The 21,748-nt window shown below is 56.4% G+C and overlaps 1 protein-coding gene across 1 annotated transcript in view; it reads left to right on the top strand.

Annotated features, from left to right (window-relative positions):
* The first annotated feature begins 300 nt into the window (after positions 1-300).
* Positions 301-21,748, top strand: part of LOC141976831 (maestro heat-like repeat-containing protein family member 7) — a 57,395-nt gene continuing 35,947 nt past the window's right edge. The window contains exons 1-5 of the mRNA XM_074937995.1: positions 301-376; positions 19,082-19,191; positions 20,278-20,427; positions 20,737-20,891; positions 21,271-21,397. Of these exons, the coding sequence (XP_074794096.1) occupies positions 301-376; positions 19,082-19,191; positions 20,278-20,427; positions 20,737-20,891; positions 21,271-21,397 (618 nt within the window). The remainder of the gene's footprint in view (positions 377-19,081; positions 19,192-20,277; positions 20,428-20,736; positions 20,892-21,270; positions 21,398-21,748) is intronic.

Below are 21,748 nucleotides of genomic sequence, written 5' to 3'. Positions count from 1 at the left end.
TGAGTCAGTTGCCCTGTCCTCTGAGACTTGCTGTCACGTTGGGTTTTTGCCATGTAGATGTACCCTTGGTCTCTCTTTCTTGTTGCAGGTGACTTCCCTTCTCCTAAATTGTCTCTGAGCACCTCTTCAGCTCAGGTCGGGGACTCCATTTCAGCTCAGTGTCACCTTCGTCTCAAGATTTTAGCTGCTTTAGTTATTTTCTGTCAGGATGGTAAAGAAATATCAAGCCAAAAGGTCATGCCAGGCCGGTCACTGTATCAACATGACATCTCTGTGCGGAGCTCAGGCCAGTTTCGATGTATGTACCAGTACAGGAGCGACCAGAAGCAGGTGAAAAATTCTCGTCTCAGTCTCCCCCAGACACTGAATGTACCAGGTGAGTTGTTGGACCCCAACACAATGTGAGGAGGGGGAAGGGAACAGCTGGATGGTGTCAGGCATTTTATAATTGTGTGGGCTCCTGCCATGGAACGTGTGGATGTTGTGAAGGCCAAAAGGATAACTGGGTTGAAAAAAGTATGAGATAAGTTCCTGGAGGTTAGGTCCATCAATGGCTATTAGCCATGATCTGGGTGTTTCTAAACCTCTGACTGCCAGTAGCTGGGAGAGGATGACGGGGGATGGATCACTCATTAATTGTCCTGTTCTGCTCATTCCGTCTGAAGCACCCGGCATTGGCCCCGGTCAGAAGACAGGATACTGGGCTAGATGGACCATTGGTCTGATCAAGTCTGGCTGTTTTTATGTTCTTATTAGATTTCTAACTCCATTTTCCAACCCCACCTCTTGGCCAGTTTCTCTTTCTCATCCACTCATGATCGTTGTGGGCAGGGATTGACATTTATCTTGTCTGTAAAGCTACCAGCTCAATGAGACCTGACCTGGATTTGACTGTCAGGTGCTAGTGCATTATGATTATTAATTATTATTACACCAGCTGGGAATCTGGCCCACTGATGTCAATGGAGCAGGGCTGATCTGCACCAGCTGGAGATCTGGCCCATTGACTCCAGTAGAGTGGGACCAATTTACCCCAGCTGGGATTTGGCCCAGTGTGTCTGAGGCTCCTTTGGAGAGACATGGTCTAGGGATTTGTAGCAGCTGCATCTCTGGGATGATCTCTGCTTGGCTGGCCACTGAACCGCTGAACGTCCCTGATGTTCTCTGTGTTTTTTGCCCAGGCCAGAAGCTGATCCCGAGCACCGGCCCCAGCCCTGAGGATCCACCGTCTCAGGAAGGTGAGTGACTAGGGTTGCCAACTTTCTAGTTTCAGAAAATTGAACATCCTTGCCCCGCCGCTGCCCCAAAGCCCCTCCCCCTCCCCCATCCCTTCCCCACGGCCCCACCCCCACTCACTCCATCCCCCCTCCTCTGTCTCTCACTCTTCCCCACCCTCGCTCACTTTCACCAGGGCTGGGGCAGGGGATTGGCATTTGTGGGGGAGTGAGGGATCCGGCTGGAGGTGTGGGCTCTGGGGTGGGGCTAGGGATGAGGGGCTCAGGGTATAGGAGGGTGCTCCAGCCTGGGGCCAAGGGGTTCGGAGTGCAGGAGGGAGCTCTGGGCTGGGGCAGGGGGTTGCGGTGTGGGGGGAAAGATGAGGGCTCCAGCTGGGGTGCGGGGTCTGGGGTGGGGCTGCGTATGAAGGGCTTGGGGTGTATGAGGGGGCTCTAGGTTGGGGCCAAGGGGTTCGGCGTGTGGGAGAGGGGTGTGGAGTCCTGGAAGGAATTCGGGTGTGGGAGGGAATGTGGGGTGCAGGCTCCAGGAGGGAGTATGGGTGTGTGAGGGGGCTCTGAGTTGTTGCAGGGGGTTGGGGCCTGGGAGGGGGCTTGGAGTGCAGGCTCTGGGTGGCTCTGGCTGGTGTGGTTTGTGGGGGTCTGGGAGGCATTGATGTCAGGTGGCCCCTTAAATAGCAGCCACACCAGCACTGCCCTGGCATTTCCCGGGTGTCAGAGGCTGCTCTAACAGCCATGAATCCTGGACACCTGGCTTGGTGAGGACAAAAGTTTTTCCTGTTCTCTGGAGTGCGGGGGGGGGGGGGGGGAGAGAATTCCCCGCTAGTGACACACCCACCCCACTGCTGCCCCTGGCTCGCTCCTCCCCCAGCATAGTGCAAATCAAAGCAGCTCTAGGGAGAGAGCTGATGCAGGCCCCCCCTCCGCCTCCTGCCATTTGCAGTGACCCCCAACCCCTCTCCTTCATTCTCCCCCACAGCCCGGCTGCTGACTGGGGCCTCCACACTCAGCTGCTGCCCGACTCTGTTCGGACCAGTTCCCAAGCAGAGCAGCCCAATTTTACCCCATGCTTCCACGCAGCCCATTCATCCCCGGGAGGAGAGTGACCTGCCCACAGCCCCTTACCTGCTGGCCGCATGGTCCCGAGTTGAACCCAGCACAGTAGCCCCACAGGGCGCAGGTTGTGGGACCCAGGACAGGTGGCTGACCCCTCCTCTCTCAGCTCCCAACAGCTGGGGAGCAGTGGGCCGGGTAGGGAGGGGGCTGAAGACACTTCCTAAAGGCCACAGTGCCCGCTCTGCAGGGAACCCCTGGCCACCGCAGAGGCTGCTGCTGGGGGTTAACCCTTCCGGCCCCAGCCTGCAGCCGAATGCCTTTCCCAGCCCCTCCGCTGGGATCCACCCCCTGCCAGCGGGGGCTCGCACCGCCCCCGAGCTCCACAGAGAGAGCTGCTGCAGGCCCCCTCCTCATCCCCCTGCCGCCAACCAGACTTTTAATGGCCCAGTTGGCAGTGCTGACCGGAGCCGCCAGGGTCTCTTTTCGAAAGAGAAAACCGGATGCCTGGCAACCCTATGAGTGACTGTGTTCAGGCCTAATTCTCCCAGCGCTCAGCACACTGAGATCACATTGGGTCTGAGCTCTCGAGAATCTCACCCTGATTCCCTGACCCACAGCCCATCGGCATCCCTGGGACCCTGGCACTGAGTCCAGTGGGCCGGGCTTCTCCTATGTTCAGAACTGGGAGGAGGTGTCCTGTTCTAGGCCGGTCCTTGAGCAGCCCCTCTCCAATCTGCCCCACAGCAGGGTGTGTGGGGAGGGCAACAGCACATATAGAAGCGTCCGCAGCTGAGGGAGACCCATCTGTCTCCCCACAGCCATTCCCCCCTCTCACCCTGCAGCTGGCAGCATCTCCTATTAAAGCAGCTTCTGCGTCTTTGCAGCGATGGGAGAGGAAGCAGAGATGGGACCATTTTACACCCCATGGCCAAAGCACCCGGCAGCTTGGGAAAGTGGAAAGAGCCTCCCCTGTGGGCTGGGAGCTGGGGGTGGGGAGAGTTCATGAATCCCCGTTCTGCACTGTTACAAGAAGGAGGAACCGGGATGGAACCAGAGGACCCCCGGAGGGCAGACTGGAATCCACCCAACAGCCTCAAGAATGGGAGAACCAAAGAACAAGATAACATCTAGCAGCACGGAGCCGTCAGGAATGTGCTATCTGCTGATTGATTCAGCAACAGCATGATGAAGCAATTCCCACAGACTGGCATAGGAAGAAATTCCAATAAAAATAGACTCTAAAAAGTGAGAACTTTGGGGTCTGATTCTGCAAACCAACTTCCAGGAGCATCAGATGAGCATCTGACAAGGCCCTGCTCCCTCCTCATGTCCAGGCCACCTGGCCAGTGGCTTGGCATGAGCAACTCTAAGGCTGGTAACTATGATAACAACCTTGCAGAACCTGTGTGTGTGTGTTTGTAAGAATGAATGTGTAAATGAATATGAGATTGAATGGAATGTTATAGCTATAACTAACTGCTTACTATGATTCTTTCTGTATTCACAATAAATGTGGTATTTTGCCTTTTTCCCTTTAATGAGATCCTGCTGGTTTTTATTTTATTGGTATAACAGCGGAAGGTCCCTCCCATGACCCCGGTGGGGAAGGACAGGCTCTAAAGCCTTGGCGAGGCCAGAGCAAGTCTGGGCTGGGGCATTCCATGGCTGGGGAGTCACAAACTGGCTGGTCTGTGACTCGTCTGCCTGCCCATTGTGACACGCCCCTGCTGGCTGGCACAGCCTCATCCCCTCACTGCCAGGCTTGGCTCTGGCAGACCGAGAGCTGGCACGTGCCGCTGGGGAACGCTGAGCCAGCAGTTCCAGCTCCGCCATTGGCAGCAGAAAGTGGGTGGCCCATTTACACGCAGGCTTCTGCCCACTCCTGGCTCCAGGTAGGAGAATCTTCTAGTGTCCACCTCTGCTTTTCCATTGCATCGCCAACCACCCCGAGCCTTCCCCGAGCTCCTGGCTGGGTGGCGCACGTCTGCCAAGTGCCCCGGTGCTGGCCATCTAGCCTGGTGACAGTGAGGAAGTGGGCAGCGGCATGCGCACAGGAGGCAGACTGGGGCGGCTCGACAGAAGGGGTCGCACCAGTCGAGCCCGGAGGGGACGGAGACAAGCAGGAGGTTTGGCAGGGCTGGTGGCACGGCACGGGAAGGCGGCACAGGTGGTTAGATGAGGCATTGGGCTGGGACCCAGGAGAGCTGTGTTCAGTTCCCCGCTCCTCTGTAAGTCTTCTGCGTGATATCAGGTGAGTCCCTGTCGCTCCGGGCCTCAGCTAACGAGGGAGAGCACGTCCCTGCTCTGCGGAGGGGGCGTTGAGAGCCTAAATACCACAACACCCGTGTGCTAAGCCACTGGCATGATGGGGCCAGGTAAGTGCCCAGACACTGAGGTTGCCGGGAGAACAGGCATTCTCCGGTTGCCTGGAGCCATTGTTCCATTCACCAGGACAGTCCGATGCAGGACAGTCCCCCTGAACTCCGGAGAGGACTAGAGGTGCCTTAGGACGCCCGCCATGCAGCTGCTGGCGAGTCAGCAGGAGACACTGGGTGAGGAATGGAGCCCCCCAGGACAGGGGCCATTCAGGAGACCCAGCGTGGGGGGAATCAGGCCTGGGATTCTCTGCAGCGGCTGCTCCCACACAGGCCTTGGAGAGAGGAGCTGTGAAACCCCCACAAAGCGCTGCCCCGGCACAGAGCTCTGTAGCACTGGGACCCCGTACGCGTGAGCCGCAATCCAGCAGGGCCTTGGGCCAGACCCACCCTCTCCCATTGCCCCACTCTTTGAGGCCAGGGCACAGTTCACAATTTAGCACGGACCAGCTGCAAGGATCCTGGCAGGTCCTGGTATGGTTGGAGCAGCATTTTCAATGTTCGGGAAGAGCGAGATCTGTGCAATAGGCAACGTAGCTCCATCTGGGCACCAGCCAGCTCCTGTGCCCCAGAGAGCTCCCACAGCTCCCACTGAATCAGGGACGAAGTGGGCAGGAGGTTGAAAGAGCAGGTGCCATCCTTGAACCCAGGAGACCCATGTTCATTTCCCAACTCTGCCACAGATGCTCTGTTTGTCTTCGAGCAAGTCCCTTCTTCCCTCTGTGCTGTAGTTCCCTGTCTGTACAGTGGGGGTAGCAGCCAGGCCCTGCCCTGCAGGGGGCAGTTAGAATAAATGCTAGTGAGGTTGGGTAGTGCTCGGATGCCAGGGGGATGAGGGCCAGGATGGTGCCTAAGACAGACCGAAAGCAAGGGGGAGCTACAGAGCCGGTGGTGAGAGGGGTTTGGCCTTTGACAATCTGCTCTGAGTGCCTGGGCTGCCAGACCCCAGGCAGCCACTGGCATTGCCAGACCTCCCTGATCTACGGTGCTGCTGCTCTCCCTTCTTCTAGGAGTCATTGCCTCCCCCTGGGCCGAGACCCCCGTGTCACGGAGTCCCCGGGCAATGCTCTGGAACTTCTCCCTATGAAGTCAGTCAGGACTCTGGGGAAGTCTCCTTTCTGTGAGCAGCCTGTCTGCAGGGCAAACAGCTCACACGGCTTCCACCTTCCTGGGTCTGACCTTGGAGCATTCAGCATCCTCTGCCCCTCCGTGAGCTTCCCACAGCGAGTCCGCCCAGGCAGGCTCCTGGGGAAGCCAGAGAGTCCTGCACCCCAACTCCGCCGTCAGACGTGACTCTCAGCCAGCCAGTAAAACAGAAGGTTTATTAGACGACAGGAACATGGTCTAACACAGAGCATGTAGGTGCAGAGAACAGGACCCCTCAGCTGAGTCCATTTTGGGAGGTAGTGAGCCAGACAACCAAGTCTGTACTTCACTCCATGTTCCCAGGCAGCCTCAACTGAAACTCTCTCCAGCCCCTCCTCCTCTGGGCTTTGTCCCTTTCCTGGGCCAGGAGGTCACCTGATTCCTTTGTTCTCCAACCCTTTTAGCTCTCACCTTGCAGGGGGGAAGGGCCAGGCCATGAGCACCCAGGAAACAGGGTGTCGGCCATTCTCTGTGTCCAGACCCCTGCACATACCTGCCCTCTAGGGCTCTGCAATGATCATACACCCTTACCCCACCACCTAGAGACTTAAGAACTGCCTAGGGGAAACTGAGGCACCCCCACACTATTCAGAGGAAACATTAAGAACAATCCCACTTCATCACATGCCACAGCAATCATCTCCTGGGGCTGTCATGGCACTGAGCGTTAGCAAGATCTGAGACTCAGTTGGGTGGGGGGGGGGCTGCTATTAAAGCAGCTTCTGCGTCGTTGCAGCGGTGGGAGAGGAAGCAGAGATGGGACCATTTTACACCCCATGGCCAAAGAACCCGGCAGCTTGGGAAAGTGGAAAGAGCCTCCCCTGTGGGCTGGGAGCTATGGGTGGGGAGAGTTCATGAATCCCTTTCTGCACTGTTACGAGAAGGAGGAACCGGGATGGAACTGATTCTCCCACTCGGGGATCCAGAGACCCCCTGGCTCCAATAGCATGGACGCAGAGAGGGGCTCTGGCCTGGGGTCTGCAGGAGCTGGGACTAGAGGAGCCCAGCGGTCCCTTCCGGCCTAACGTCTGTGACTGTGGGGAGCGGAAGGTCCCTCCCATGACCCCGGTGAGGAAGGACAGGCTCTAAAGCCTTGGCGAGGCCAGAGCAAGTCTGTGCTGGGGCATCCCATGGCTGGGGAGCCACACATTGGCTGGTCTGTGACTGGCCTGCCCATTGTGACACGCCCCTGCTGGCTGGCACAGCCTCATCCCCTCATGCCAGGCTTGGCTCTGGCAGAGCGAGAGCTGGCACGTGCCGCTGGGGAACGCTGAGCCAGCAGTTCCAGCTCCGCCACCGGCAGCAGAAAGTGGGTGGCCCATTTACACGCAGGCTTCTGCCCACTCCTGACTCCAGGTAGGAGAATCTTCTAGTGCCCACCTCTGCTTTTCCATTGCATCGCCAACCACACCGAGCCTTCCCCGAGCTCCTGGCTGGGCGGCGCACATCTGCCAAGTGCCCCGGTGCCGGCCATCTAGCCTGGTGCCAGTGAGGAAGTGGGCAGCAGCATGCGCACAGGAGGGAGCCCGGGGCGGCTCAACAGAAGGGGTTGCACCAGTCGAGCCCGGAGGGGACGAAAACAAGGAGGAGGGTTTGGCAGGGCTGGTGGGAGGGCACGGGAAGGTGGCACAGGTTATTAGATGAGGCATTGGGCTGGGACCCAGGAGAGCTGTGTTCAGTTCCCCGCTCCTCTGTAAGTCTTCTGTGTGAGATCAGATGAGGGAGAGCAGGTCCTTGCTCTGCGGAGGGGTTGAGAGCCTAAATACCACAAGACGTGTGTGCTCAGCCACTGGCATGGGGGGCCAGGTAAGTGCCCAGACCTGGAGGTAGCTGGTGGCCCTGCCCCTCGTCCTACTCCAGCCCTGCTCTCGCTCCAGCCTTGCTCCACCCACGCCCTGGCCTCCTGAGTCCAGCTCCAACCACGAGGCCTGACCACCTCCAGCACCTTCGCTGACACCATCACTTCCAGAGGGAATGGCACTGAGTTTGCCAGGGGAACAGGCATTCTCCGACTGCCTGGAGCCATTGTTCCATTCACCAGGACAGTCCGATGCCAGGACAGTCCCCCTGAGCTCTGGAGAGGACTAGAGGTGCCTTAGGATGCCTGCCGTGCAGCTGCTGGCGAGTCAGCAGGAGACACTGGGTGAGGAATGGAGCCCCCCAGGGCAGGGGCCATTCAGGAGACCCAGCGTGGGGGGAATCAGGCCTGGGATTCTCTGCAGCGGCTGCTCCCACACAGGCCTTGGAGAGAGGAGCTGCGAATTCGCCACAAAGCTCTGCCCCGGCACAGCCTGCCTGCCTGCCGCTCTCCCGCCTTCTGCTCCTTCCCCTTCACGGTGGTGTCAGAGCAACTCCTGCTGCTCACCAACCCGCCCCCCGCTCCCCCACCCCGCTTGCCTCCCCCACCTGGGACCTGCCACAGCCCCAATATTCCTGGGGGAAGGGATCAGGGTAATTTCCCTGGGCAGGAAGAATCCTGAGTGGTTGGATGCAGCCTGTCTGCTGGGCAGTTTGTGAACCAGCAGAAGGAGAGGCGGGAGTGAGCCGGGGGAGGCCGTTTGGCCTGTGGGATGGGCCTGGGAGTCTGGAGACCTGGGTTCTAATCCTGCCTGTACTGCTGACTGCCTGGGTGACTTTGAGGCCATCCACTGGCTTGTTTCCCTGCTGGCTGCCTTGGCTAGTTAGAGTCTGAGCCCTACGGCCCAGGGATTGTCTGCAGCACCTGGGGCACCAGGGCCCTGATCTCAGCTGGCAGCTGTAGGCGCTGGTGGAATGGCAGTACGTGGACTGGCCCTGATGCTTAACGGGGCAGTCGCCTCTCACCCCTCACAAGCAATGCCTTGTCCTGGCTTCTTGCAGGATGGCTGAGGCAGTCCGCAAAGTCCCCTTGAAGCCCATCCTTGCCTGGGAGGAGACGAGACCTCCTCCAGGGAAGAGTCCACAGAAGAACCCACAGCAGCAGCAGGAGCTGTGTGTGCCTCAGCCCTTCCATGCTGGTGAGTGGGTGCCTCCTGGGTGGGCGGAGGGGGCTGCAAAAATGGCAGAGGCCATGGCCCTGCATTGCGGTGGGGCTTGGCCCCTCTGGGGGTTGGGGTTGCAAGACCAGGGTGTCAGTGGCGCGAGAAGACTCCATCACCTTTGTACAACTCTGGACTGCCATGAGATGGAGAGACAGGAAAACCCAGGCAGGGGGGAATGGCCCCTCCTGCTGGCAGCAGCTGCAGCCCCTACATCTGATCGGGGCATTAGGGGCGGCAGCAGAAGCATCAGGTGGAGACTGACTGAATTGCTCACCCCCATCCATCACACTGCAGGGTCGGAAGATATTTTCCAATGGTCGAAGGGGATGCTCTGTGCACGGTGGGTTGTTCAGCCTAGGATTGCAGGGCGCCGGCCAAAGCATGAGATGCCCCCTGATGTTGCAGCCCCATCTGCTGGCTCCTTTGCAGGGGGGTGACGCATGGCACAGCACAGGGCATTTGGGTGGCGGGGTTGTTGATGGGAGCCCAGGGCTTGCCCAGGTTACACCCCGTGGCTGTGGATGGCAGGAGAGGCAGTCAGAGGAAGCAGAACGGGGAGGCCCTGGGTCCCCGTATCCTGTGCAGACTGGGTAGCTCCTCCCTCTCCCGCAGCTGGGAGCAGACCAATTCACTGCCAGTCCCTCTGCCCCCTCCAGCAATGGCCCGGAGAGCGGGGACACCACTCATAGCCTGACATCATGCCTCCTTCCAGGTGTGGCGCTCCCCAAGTCCCTAGGCTCAGCCTGCATGCTGGGTGTGGCGGGGAAGTGGGGTGGCCGCTGGGAACCAGGGCTCTGACCGGATCTTTGCTGGGCTGAGCAGCAAAGAGTTGGGGAAACCAGGGATGGCTGTGCCAGACCTTGTTGTGCATCGGGGCTGCTACCCTGCTGGGGTGAGAGCGGGGGGCAAGGGTTTCTGCTAAGATCTCTCTCACCCAGCCTGCAGCTTGGCAGCCTCAGGTATTACCACTGCTCTGTCTTTGATCAGATTCACCATCACGGGGGAATGCCTCCTGCTTTATGGGGCCAGACTCGCAGGAGAAAGAGACCCTAGACTACATCAACGCCTTTCTCAACGGCAATGAACAGGTACCAAGAGCCCTCCTCTGATCTCTCAGCTACTGCCCTGTCCACATGCACCATCCGTCTTTCTCCGGATGAGGCATGGATTCTAAGGCCAGACGGGACCACTGTGACCTCCTGTATAACACAGGCCAGAGACCTGCCCCCAAATAATTCCTGTTTAAACTACAGCATCTTAAAAACATCCTGTCTTGAGTTACAAAAGGCACCCACCATGCCCCTTGCCCACTTGTGCCCACTGGATTTGGCCAGTCCCCGGCGTGATGGGTTGCCCCCCTTTGAGGTGCCACCTGATGTACTGGCTTATCACTGCGCCCACCTGTTCTGCCAGCCTGGGCCCCCATTATCTTGTCTTGTTGGGCTCGGCTCACAAGCCTCTTCCAGCCATACACACAGGCAGGGCCACACCCAGCTGCAGAAAGACACAGACACTGAGATCAGCTCTGGGAAGACTCAGCTGAAGGGCCTTGTCCCAGTACTCTGGTGCCCACCTCCTTTGGAGTACAGACCCAAAGGTTTTATGACATTCGCCCCCTCCCTCGATGTGGAGAGAGGTATGAACAACTCTTTGCCCCTCCTCCCACTTACTAATTTATACTACAAACTGGGTTGTGGTGTAAACAAGAAACAAGATGATTAACTACAAGAGGTAGATTTTAAGCGGTTATAAGAGATAGCAAACAGAACAAAGCAGATTACCGTAGTAAATAAAGAAAACACACAAACGAAGCTTTACACACCAGATAGATAGGATAGACATTAGCAAATTCTCCCTGAGTGATAAACAGGTTGGCAGATTCTTAAGGCAGAAGCTGCCTTGGTTTTGCAGCTTGGATTTCCCAGGTTTTCTTGCACAGGCTAGGAATCTCTCTCTCTAGCCTGGGACCATCACTTCTCATGGTTCAATCTTTGTCTCTCAGGTGTTTCCAGGTATCTTATTGCAGGGAGTCTGAGGTCCCGTCCCGTCCCCGCCCGCGACGTCATTGTTCCCCTTTTATCTTCTCTTCCCACCTGCTGGAAAACTCTTTTGCTGTGACCTGGGTCCAACAGGTCCCGTTGTGTCGCGTTATCTCAGGGAGGTTTCTATTGCACGCAGTTCCTGGGGTAGCCCTAATGCTTGTGCATTTCCTCCAGGAGCCAGTGTTTGGCTTTTTTGCTGTTCTACCTGAAAGGCTGTTTTGAAGCTCACAGTGTTTTTCAGGAACACATACACAGCTGAACTTCAGAACGTCACATCCAACGATAGCACATGCAATCCAATGAGACATTAATGTCTAGCAGATAAAGACTTTTAGACTGATATCTTACAAGACATACTTGGTACCAAACATATCCTAATTATATGACAGTGGTGAATATTGGGGTGTCAGGGTGTCACACCCAGATGTTCCTCCCACTCTATCAAGCCCCCCAGTAAGACTGTCTGGCTGCTTCGCCCCCATGTTGCAGTTCCTCTTTGGACACCTACCCCTTGAGATCTGCTCCCTCTCTGGTCTGGTTTCACACAGAGCTGCCCTGCCCTCCCCGCATAGTCACTCCTGTTGGGAGATGAATGGCCTTCTGGCCTTCGGCATATCAAAGCCTGAGCAGCGCTGGGGGGAAGCTTTCTGACATCTCTCCCACTGGCAGCTCCTTTCCACGCTAAGTTTCCTGTTTTTGTCTAATCTCTGCGGGGCATAGGAGGAGGCCAAGAAACTTGAATTCTTCGATCGTGTTATCACCATCAGCAGGGCCGCCCTCACGAGGCACCCAGAGAGAAACCTGGCAGCTTTTCTCGGCAAAGCCCTCCTTGTGGAGAAGATAAAGGTGAGTAAAACGCACACTCGGGCTATGTTACTTGGCGGGTTTAATGATTGGCCTGGAGAGCTCTGCAGATTTGTCTACCTTCAACTGCCAATCGCTGGATCGTGTTGGATGTTTGTCTGTTAGCCTGAAGAGCCCATTATCAAGCATTTGCTCCCTGTGTAGGTACTTACAGACTGTCATCAAGGCACCCTGTAACCTTCTCTTTGTGAAGCTGAACTGATTGATTTCTGGAGTCTCTCACTATAAGGCATGTTTCCCAGTCCTTCAGTCACTCTTGTGGCTCTTCTCTGACCCCTCTCCAATTTATCAACATTCTCCTTGAATTGTGGGCACCAGACCTGGACAGAGGATCCCAGCAGAGGTCGCACCAGTGCCAAATACAGAGGGAAAATAACCTCTCTAACAACTGGAGATTGCCCTGTTTGTACAGCCCAGGATGGCATAAGCCCTTTTGGCCCCAGCCTCGCACTGGGCGCTCCTGGTCAACTGATTACCATGCCTGCCAAGTCTTTTCCAGAGTCACCGCTTCCCAGGTTAGAGCCCCCCATGCTGTGAGTGTGGCCTGCGTTCTTTGGTCCTGAACATGTCACTGTATTGAAACGTAGATTGTTGCCTTGAGCCCAGCTTCCCAAGTCACCGGGTCGCTCTGTATACACCAGTCTCCCTGCACAGAGCCCCAACACTGCGCAGTCAGTGCCCACTAGGGAACTAGCAACAAATCTGCTCCGTAGATTTGGAAAGTCTTTGCTCTGCGGCGCTGCAGAAAGCTTTCCGGAGCTTACCTCCCTTCCCTGAACGTGGGACAGCGTGTGCTGGTGGGTGGTCCAGTGGGCTGGGGCTCAGTTCCTCAGTGAGACCTTTGGGCAAATCACTTCCCCCTCTGTGCCTCAGTTTCCCTCCCATGCCTTGTCTCATCCAGTTCGCTCGTGAGTTCTCTGGGGCAGGGACTGGCTCTCACTGTGTGTGTGCAGCACCTGGCACAAGGAGCCTGATCTCAGGTGGAGTCCCTGGGTGCTAATGCTGATGGAGCCTTTGCAGTGCACTGGCGCGTGATGCTGGGGCACTGACCACAGGCCCTGCACTGCGCTCCCCAGCTGGAGCCCTGCACACCGTCAAGCCCACAGTAGGACGACCTGTCTGCCGAGGCCACGTGTTGCAGGCCCTGCGCTTTGCTCCCCAGTCGGAGCCTTACGGGAGCTCGGAGCCCGGCTGGCACTTCCCCACATTGTCTCCCCAGGAGCTGATTGATCTTGAGTCCGTCGACTCCCTGACCAGCGGGGTGCGTCAGCAAGCGATGCTCGCCATCATGGAGCTGAGGTACCCGGCCTGCCCGCGCAGCCCCAGCTAGTGCTGTGTGCAGCCAGACACGCCAGCCTCTTGGCATGGCCAGTTCTCCAGGGCATTCCCCCCTCTGCTCCTCCCCGTCTTCTGATTCCTCCGGGCACGTGGCACCAGGCCATGGTGCTGGTGCATGTGCGCTGGCACCAATGGGTTGGTGGTGGAGGATCCTTCGGTGCCTGGCGACCTCTCCAAGTGGCCGTGTGAAGATGTGGGGGAGGGAGCGAGGGGGTTGGACCGGTCCCCTCTGGGACCCGCAGGCGATGGCTCCGGGGGGAGAGGGGCAGTTGGGCACTGCTGGAGCGGCGCCACCGGAGTCGCCGCCAGCTGTGCAAGCTGCATCACACCGGCAGCTCAGCGACTCCCTGTGGCTCAGAGGCTGGGCAGGCTGAGCCCTGGCTCGTGGCACAGCCTGCGCCATGGGGGGCTCTCTCTCAGTGCCGCTGGCACCCTGCTCTCAGCTTCCCAGAAGCCTGCCCAGCATGTCCTGGGAGCCTGAGGCCAACATCAGTGCATCAGTCTCGCCTCAGCCCTCCAATCCGCGCGTGTCTCTTCTCTTAGCAAAGTGAAGCCACTGCTGCGGGGAATGGAGCTATCCAGCCTGCTCAACCTCTGCTTTTCCAGCACCTTCTCCCTGCCTCCAGCAGAGACCAACCAGGGCGTGGAGGCTGCTCTATACAACAACGTAAGCCCCAAACTAGCCATGAGGAGCTGCCCCAAACCGAGGGGGAATCCTGCAAGTCACTTGTGTCCCTGCCCCCTGGGTTACCTGGCGCTGGCATAAGAGTGTAATGATCACAGCTCCTTGGCAGCGCTTCAGCTCAGGACCTGCAATACCAAAGCACAAGCCCCACCGCCGCAGATAAAGGAGTAACTCCCTCATAGGGTAGCAGTAGTAGGCATTTATCCTTCACAGGCACCGGCAGTTAGTGGGGAACAGACACTCCCTTCCCAAGCACATTCATCCCCAGTGCATGGCTGGGGGCACAGGCCTGAGATCGGCTGCTTGAGATGCACACAGGCCAGGGGAAGTGAAGCTTGGCTGGAAATCTCCCCTCCCCCTCAAATGCGGAGTCCTTCCTGACTCTTCTAATGCATTAGACTGTGTGCAGTGTCCTCCCTGGGGACAGCAAAAGCGGGTGGGGTCCTGTTGCCAGGAGGAGTTTGCAGTAGGTCCCCTGCAGGTACAAGTGAGTGGGTGAGCTGGAATAGCAGGGGCTGTCGTGGCCTGGGGTGTGTCACACGCCAGGGCATTGGTTCGTGGCCTGGCTGGATAACGCCACTTGCTGTGGTTTCTCCTCTGCTCTGCACACAGACTCTGAACACCATGGATGAGCTGCTGAAGGCCTTGGTGTGTGAGGATGAGAAGCCCAAACTTGTGGTGCTGCAAAACATCGTGGAGGTGTGGAGGCATGGGGGCAGGAAGGGGACGAGTCCTGTAGCTGGGGTGGGGCTCTGGGACCAAGGCTCCATTTAATCCCAAGCATGGGACTTCTGCTCCTCAGAGTATGTTCTATAAAAAGGTTCTTGGGCTGGAGGACCAAGTGCCCCCGCTATATCTGAAAAACGTCTGCATGGGGCGGAAGTGGAGGAGTGCGGGATCTGCCGTGTTCTCCACTGAGCCTCATCTGAGCCCGGGATTCATTTGTGTTCACCATGGGCCCCACCAATACTGGCCACAGCCCAGAGCTAGATTCCCCCAATGTTCTAGTTCTGGGGCCACAGGAAGTCGATTCTGTGGGTGGTTTGTGCTCCAAAAAGAGGGAAATGTCCTCGGCAGATATTCAGTCTACTGAATATTCAGATACTGAATATTCTGAATATTCAGTATATTCAGATACTCAGTATCAGTATATTCAGATATTCAGATACTCAGATGTCCCTTGCCAGTTAGAACTCATTTTTGCCTTAGCCTTTCTGATTTTCACTCTATGTGCTTGTGCTATTTTTTGGTACTTCTCCTTCGCAATTTGTCCCAATCTGTTTCTCTCAGGTCCTGCTCCCCTGGACCGCATCCAAGGAGGTGCATGTGCGGCTGAGGGCAGTGGGAAGAATCACCTGGCTGACCAAATTCATCTCTGGTCAACTCCAATTCAAGGTGAGCAGCCTGTGACTCTGGCCGTCTCCTAACTGCACTGAGCAGCCTCGCGGTGCAGCGCTCCCTGGAAGGGAAAACCCGGGCCTGGAATAGTGACTCAGCAAGATCCTCGGTAGGAGTCCAATCTAATGAGCCCTGATGTGGACGGTCTGTCCTCTGACTCCAGTGGGCCTTGGGTGGAGCCCCATAATTCTATCTCCAAGGACCCTCCCCGCTGTTCCCCTAGGACCAAAGTCTGCTCCGCAGGGTCAGCGGATTTACACAGGATCGCCCTGAGAGCACCCTCTGAACCCAGGTGTCTGTTCAGCCCCTTTGTCAGTTGCCCCCGGGATGCTTTGGCATCAGCTCCTGCCAGGCTGCCAGATGAACACCCCCTGCTCTGGGTGCTCAGGGCCATTGAGCTGCTCCAGCTGCTCCATCCCCCCTGTGGCAGGGCCTCCCCTCCAGCAGCTGGAGGGGGGCGCTTGGATGATATGCCCCCAGAGGCTGGGGCAGCAGAAGAGAAGGAGGGAGGTGGAAGGGGACACAGTGAAAGGGATGGGAGGGGCCAAAGGAGCCAGAGCAATGGGGAGTGGGTCAGGGGAGGCCGTGCAGACCCCAGGAGAGGAGGGCAAGGGGCTTGGTGCGACGACGTGGGGAAGAGCAGGGAGCGAGCGCAGGGGCTGCAGGAGGGGCAAGGGAAGGTCTGGCAGGAGGGGGAGGCTAGAGGGGGAGGCTGCAGGAGAGAACCGGCAGGAGAGAGCCGGCAGGCTGGGTGCGGCGCAGAAAGTGGGGGCTGTGGGGAGCTCCAGGATGGAGTGAGAGAGGCGGAATGCAGAGAAGAGGAGTCCAAGGTGACCTCACGCTCCTGGACCTGAGGTCAGTGGAGGGAGGGGGATGGGAGAAGGGGCTGGGATTAGGAGCTTGCCCTTGAGATGGAGACTGGACGTTAGTTCATTCCTTACCCAGGTCCCCACCTGAGGGCAACGTTTGCTGACTTTGCTACCCAGACTTCCCGTCCCTGCTTAGCTTCCCTCAGTCCCTGGTGATGGGCCCCATGGCTCCTCCTGCTCTCATTGTCCCCAGTCTCTCTGCGCTGGGCTCTGCCTCGCCCGGTTCTAGCCCCTTGCTAGTGCAATGCCAGGGGGACATGCTGCGCTGGGCCTGCAGGGGCGAGTGACTCCCCTTGCTCCCTCTCTCCGTCAGGGACTGGAGGAGTTCAGAGTCCTGGGCCAGCTGGTGGGCTGTCTCACTCTGCTCTGTGCTGAGCAGGAGCAGGAGATCTGCCGATCGGCTATGGAGGGACTTCACCACCTCTACGCCTTCCTGCTGTGGCAAAAACGTAAGAGCACTGGAGACCCTTGTCCTTCCTAAATACATTGACATGGGGTTTCCAAACATGGGAAACATATTTATTGAACACTTCTGCCTTTTCTGCATCCTTTTAAACAGTCTCCATCTAGTAATGAGTCTACACCATTGCTAGGATTTCTTTTGTTCCTAATACACTTTTTGAAAAAACCTCCTTAGTATCCATAGTCCTTCAAGCCATGGAGTTTCCCCTGATGTCTTTAGCTTCCCCTGTCCATATTCTACTCTTCATAACTCACATAAGAATGGACATACTGACTCAGCTCAGTTCATCTAGCCCAGTATTGGGTCTTCTGATAACGACCAGTGCCTCATGCTTCAGAGAGAATGAACTGAAAAGGGAAATTTGGAGTGATCCATCCCCTCTCATCCAGTCCCAGCTTCTGGTAGTCAGAGGTTTAGGGACATGCAGAGTCTGGGGTTGCATGGCCTAATTATCTTGAACCCAATTATCCTTTTAGGCTTCACAACATCCCACGGCAACAATTTCCACAGGTTACCTGTGCATTGTGTGCAGAGATACCTTCTTTTCTTTGCTTTTAACTTGCTGCCTATTAATTTCAGAAAGTGACCCCTAGTTCCCGTGTTATGTGCAGGGGTAAATAACACTTCCCTATTCACTTTCTCCACACCAGTCATGATTTTATAGACCTCTGTCATCTCCCCCCTTAGTCAGCTCTGTTCTAAACTAAATGGTCCCAGGTCTACACTGCAGACCTATATTGTTATCACTCCATTGCTCAGGGCTGTGAAAAATCCACACCCCTGTTGGCAGAAGCTCCCCTCCCACTGACATAGCTAGCGCCTCTCCGGGAGGTGGATTAAGAGCTTGTTGGCAGAGGACCATCTTCTCTTCAACGCTACAGCGCCGGTGCAGCTATGGCGATAGAGTGGTTTAAGTGTAGACTTGCCCCCAGTCTTTTTAATCTTTCCTCAAATGGAAGCTCTTCCATACCCCTAATCATTTTTGTCGCCCTTCTCTGCACCTTTTACAATTCTGGTATATCTGTTTTGAGATGGGGCGACCAGAACTACACGCGGTATTCAAGGTGTGGGCGTGCACATTGGATTTGTATCGAGGCATTCTGACATTTTTCGGGTTTATTATCTATCCCTTTCCTAATGGTTCCCAACATTCTCTTGGCTTTTTTAACTGCCACTGCACGGTGAGTGGATGTTTTCGGAGAACTCTTTACGATGACTCCAAAATCTCTTTCTTGAGTGGTAATTTAAACCCCATAATTGTGTATGTATAGTTGGGATTGTGGTGTCCAGTTTGCATTTATCAATATTGAATGTCATCTGCCATTTTGTTGCCCAGTCCCCTAGTTTTGTGAGATCCCTTTGTAGCTCTTCGCAGTCTGCTTTGGATTTAACTATCTTGAGTCATTTTGTATCATCTGCTAATTTTGCTACCTCACTGGTTACCCCTTTTTCTGGATCACTGATGACTATGTTGAACTACACTGGTGTCAACACAGATCCTTGGGGTGCCCCGCTCTTTACCTCTCTCCACTGTGAAAACTGACCATTTATCCCTCTTGTTTGCTTCCTATCTTTTAACCACTGACCCATGAGAGAACCTTCCCTCTTATCCCATGACAGCTTACTTTGGTTGGATTGGTGAGGCATGACTTCCCTTTACAAAAGCCATGTTGACTCTGCCCCAACAAATTGTGTTCACCTATGTGTCTGATAATTCTGTTCTTTCCTATCATTTCAACAATTTGCCTGGTGCTGAAGTCAGGCTTGCCAGGGATCACATCTGGAGACTTTTATAAAATTCACTGTCACATTCGCTATCTCGTACAGAGGCTGATTTAAACATTAGCATTAAACATACCACAGCACTGCACAGAAGTTTGTTTGGATGTCTCGTGAGAGCTGCAACCTTTGCACCAGGCAGGCAATTTAACATGCGGTTCTCCCACTCATCACAAACCCAACTGCTTATATGTCTATTGATTGAATCCCCCATTACTATTATCTGGCTTTTCTTTGTAACTGGGCTTCCCACCTCAGGAGGGGCAGCCTCAGTGTGAGAGGATATCCTGACTTCATCTGGCAGGTGGGTCCCAACTATGGGATCGTCTCCCTCTGCTCCAGCTCGATGTTCTCCTTCCCAGAAACTTTCACCCTCCTCAGCAGCACAGAGGCTGTCAGACTGGGGGTGGGACCACTCTACTGCATCCCTAAAAGTCTCCTCTATGTACCTCGCTGTCTCCCTTGGCTCCACCAGTTCAGATCCTCTGGCCTCCTGGTCTCCGAGGGCAGTAGCTCCTTGGGCCAAATGCCCAGATGTGCTACCTGCCCACAGGGCTGGTAATCCTACATGCTGCATTCAGTGCAATCCACTGGAGAGCCTCACACTGCTGCTGCACTTCTGCCTGGTTTATTTTGACTCTTCCAGGGGGGTTAGTTTGTTTAGTTTTGTTCGGGGGTGGGGGGAGTTTATTGGCCTGAATTTACAGTATGTTTCTTAGATGTACTTGTCTGTAAACATCCTTGCAAAACTCCCGTTTCCAAAGCTAACCTCTGATTTCTATTGCCTGCTGTCTGTTTCCCCTCCCTGGTTCAGGCACCACGCTGGCAAAGCAGAGTGCAGAGTATCTGCAGGTCTTCAGGGAGTGGCGAGCAGAGAACACCTTCTGGGTCACCTGGTTCACCAACACCAGCAATATCGCCATGGTAACTACTTTCAATGCTTCCTGGGTTTGTTGTGCCCAGAGTTCTCAGGAGAGAGAAATTAACACCCTAGGAGTCAGGGGGAAGGGACAGACCCAGGCGTGTGACTGACCCCATCCAGCTGGGCCGGAGCCCTGCCTATGGCCCACTCCACCTCACAGAATCATAGACCTCAGGAGGTATCTAATCCAACCCCCTTCTCATAGCAGGACCAACCCCAACTAAATCATCCCAGCCAGGGCTTTGTCAAGCCTGACCTTAAAAATCTCGAAGGATGGAGATTCCCCACCTCCTTAGGTAACCCTTTCCAGTGCTTCACCACCCTCCTAGTGAAATAGTGTTTCCTCATATCCAACCTGGACCTCCCCCACTGCAACTTGAGACCATTGATGTTTGTTCTGTCACCTGCCACCACTGAGAACAGCCGAGCTCCAGCCTCTTTGGAACCCGCCCCCCTGCCCCCCGACCCCAGCAGGTAGTTGAAGGCTGCTATCAAATCCCCCCTCACTCTTCTCTTCTGCAGACTAAATAAGCCCACTTCCCTCAGTCTCTCCTCATAATTCATGAGCTTCAGCCCCCTAATCATTTTCGTTACCCTCTGCTGGACTCTCTCCGATTTGTCCACATCTTTTCTCTTGTGGGGGGCCAGATGTGACCTCACCAGTGCCGAATAGAGGGGAATAATCACTTCCCTCGATCTGCTGGCAAGGCTTTTACTATGGCGGGCCAATATGCCTCCTTCCGTGCCACATCCCAAGATGCACTGGGTCTCATCCAAACCTGATCCCAGCTCCTTGTCAGGTGTGGTGGGAGCTTCCCCAGAGATTAATGCTCTCCAAGGCATCATTGCGTCCACGCACCAGTGCCAGCCCCTGTATCCGTGCTGTGCAGTATTGTGCCCCCGTGCACTGCCACGCCGGCCTCTGCCATGTACGACAGCTCCTGATTGCTGCTTGGGTACTGTGCATCCCAGGTGCAGTAACCCAGCCCTGTCCCGGCAGAGCGGGCTTTGCCTGCACTCCTGGCTGCTCAGTCCGACTGGAACCGCACTGGGCAGCAAAAGGGGTTTCACTGGCAGGTTTCTTTCAGATGTTTGGGAAGTACTTCAACCCATCCGAGCGCATGGACTTCCTCCTCACTGCTATCAAGGGCATGAGAGACACCAGCGTCCATGACTCGGTGGCGGCCAGGCACATGCTGCATGTGATCCTGTGGGTCCCCAGCCCAAGCTTGGAGAGGGTAAGAGCTGCAGTGAGAACAGCCTGCTGGGGGAGGCCATCCGTGGGAGACTCTGTCTCTGGGCGCTCGGCATTACTGGGGGGCAGGTCCTGTGCAATGCGGGGGGTCAGTCTAGGTGATCTCCATGGCCACTTGTGGTCTCGCAGTCTATGAATCGATAGGCCGGGAATTGGCCCTGTGTTCTAGGCCTGGAGCTGGAGAAGAGGATGTGGGAGGGCAGATGGCTCTCAGGTACGGCAGCTCCCTGGCACCCCAGATCAATAGCAGCGCGAGGAAGCCAAAGCCCCCATCTCCCCATTTCTCTTCCAGGTGTCGGAGGCTGTGACGAGCATATACCACAACCTGGACTCCATCAGCGAGCCGCTGGCCCAGCAGCAGCTGCTCAAGGCCCTTGTCGTGCTGGGCCACCAGTACAGCGAGGAGGTGGTCACAACCCTGCTGGGCTGCTCGCTGTCATGTGACAGGTACGGGGCTGGGGCTGCTGCCGCTTGCACTCCAGGTCCCCGGACTGGTCCCGCTGCCAGGGTCAGGAGCGTGCAGAACCTTCCAGAGACCTTCTGCTCCCTGCAGAGCTTCTGCTTCTTCTGGAGGGTTTTGCAGGCTGACATTCCGTGGAGACAGGCCAGCCTGCAAAACCCCAGATGGCAGCCCTCGGCCTCCCCCGGGGCTGACACTCAGACCCGGCCCCCATGCAGCCTGCCCCAGGCAGTGGGGGCCCTTGCTGCAGCAGGAGGGCAACAAAGGGCCGGCCGGTGGCGGGAGACCCAGCAAGGTGCGGGTGGCGGTGGGTGCAGGAGGCTGGCGGGGCTCTGGCCAGGTGAAATCGGCTCTCTCCCTTTGCAGCGTTGCTGTGGAGATGTGGAGGGTGCTGACATCCCACCCCAAGACCGCAGGAAAGGTCCTACGGGAGCTGCTCGACAGGCTGCAGGAATGGCCGCTGCCCCAGCATCACGACGTCTCTCAGCAAGAGGTTGGCGTCGCCCCCTTGGCCGTAAGTTCCAGCCCCTGCAGCAAGGGAAGGAGCGCCGTGTTTCCCCTCCACGGCCTCAGGGTGTCTCTCAGTCTCCCACTGGGTATCGCCATTGGGCCGAAGAGAGAGAGCGTGACTCTAGCCAGCGCTATAGTCGAGGCAGAACACTCCAAAACCCTCTCCTGGTGCTCTGGGACAGCTCTCATAGAACCGCAGGGTGAGAAGGGATCGCAAGGTCAGCTTGTCCAGCCCCCTGCCAAGATGCAGGATTTGTTGTGTCTATCCCAGCCGAGACAGATGGCTCCAGCCTCCTTCTATAAACCTCCAGCAAAGGGGCTTCCACAAGCTCCC

Source organism: Natator depressus, chromosome 23 (genome assembly GCF_965152275.1).
Source record: "Natator depressus isolate rNatDep1 chromosome 23, rNatDep2.hap1, whole genome shotgun sequence".
In the NCBI taxonomy this organism is placed as follows: Eukaryota; Metazoa; Chordata; order Testudines; family Cheloniidae; genus Natator; species Natator depressus.
The sequence above is the reverse complement of the archived record's forward strand: the minus strand, read 5'-3'. Positions and strand labels throughout refer to the sequence as shown.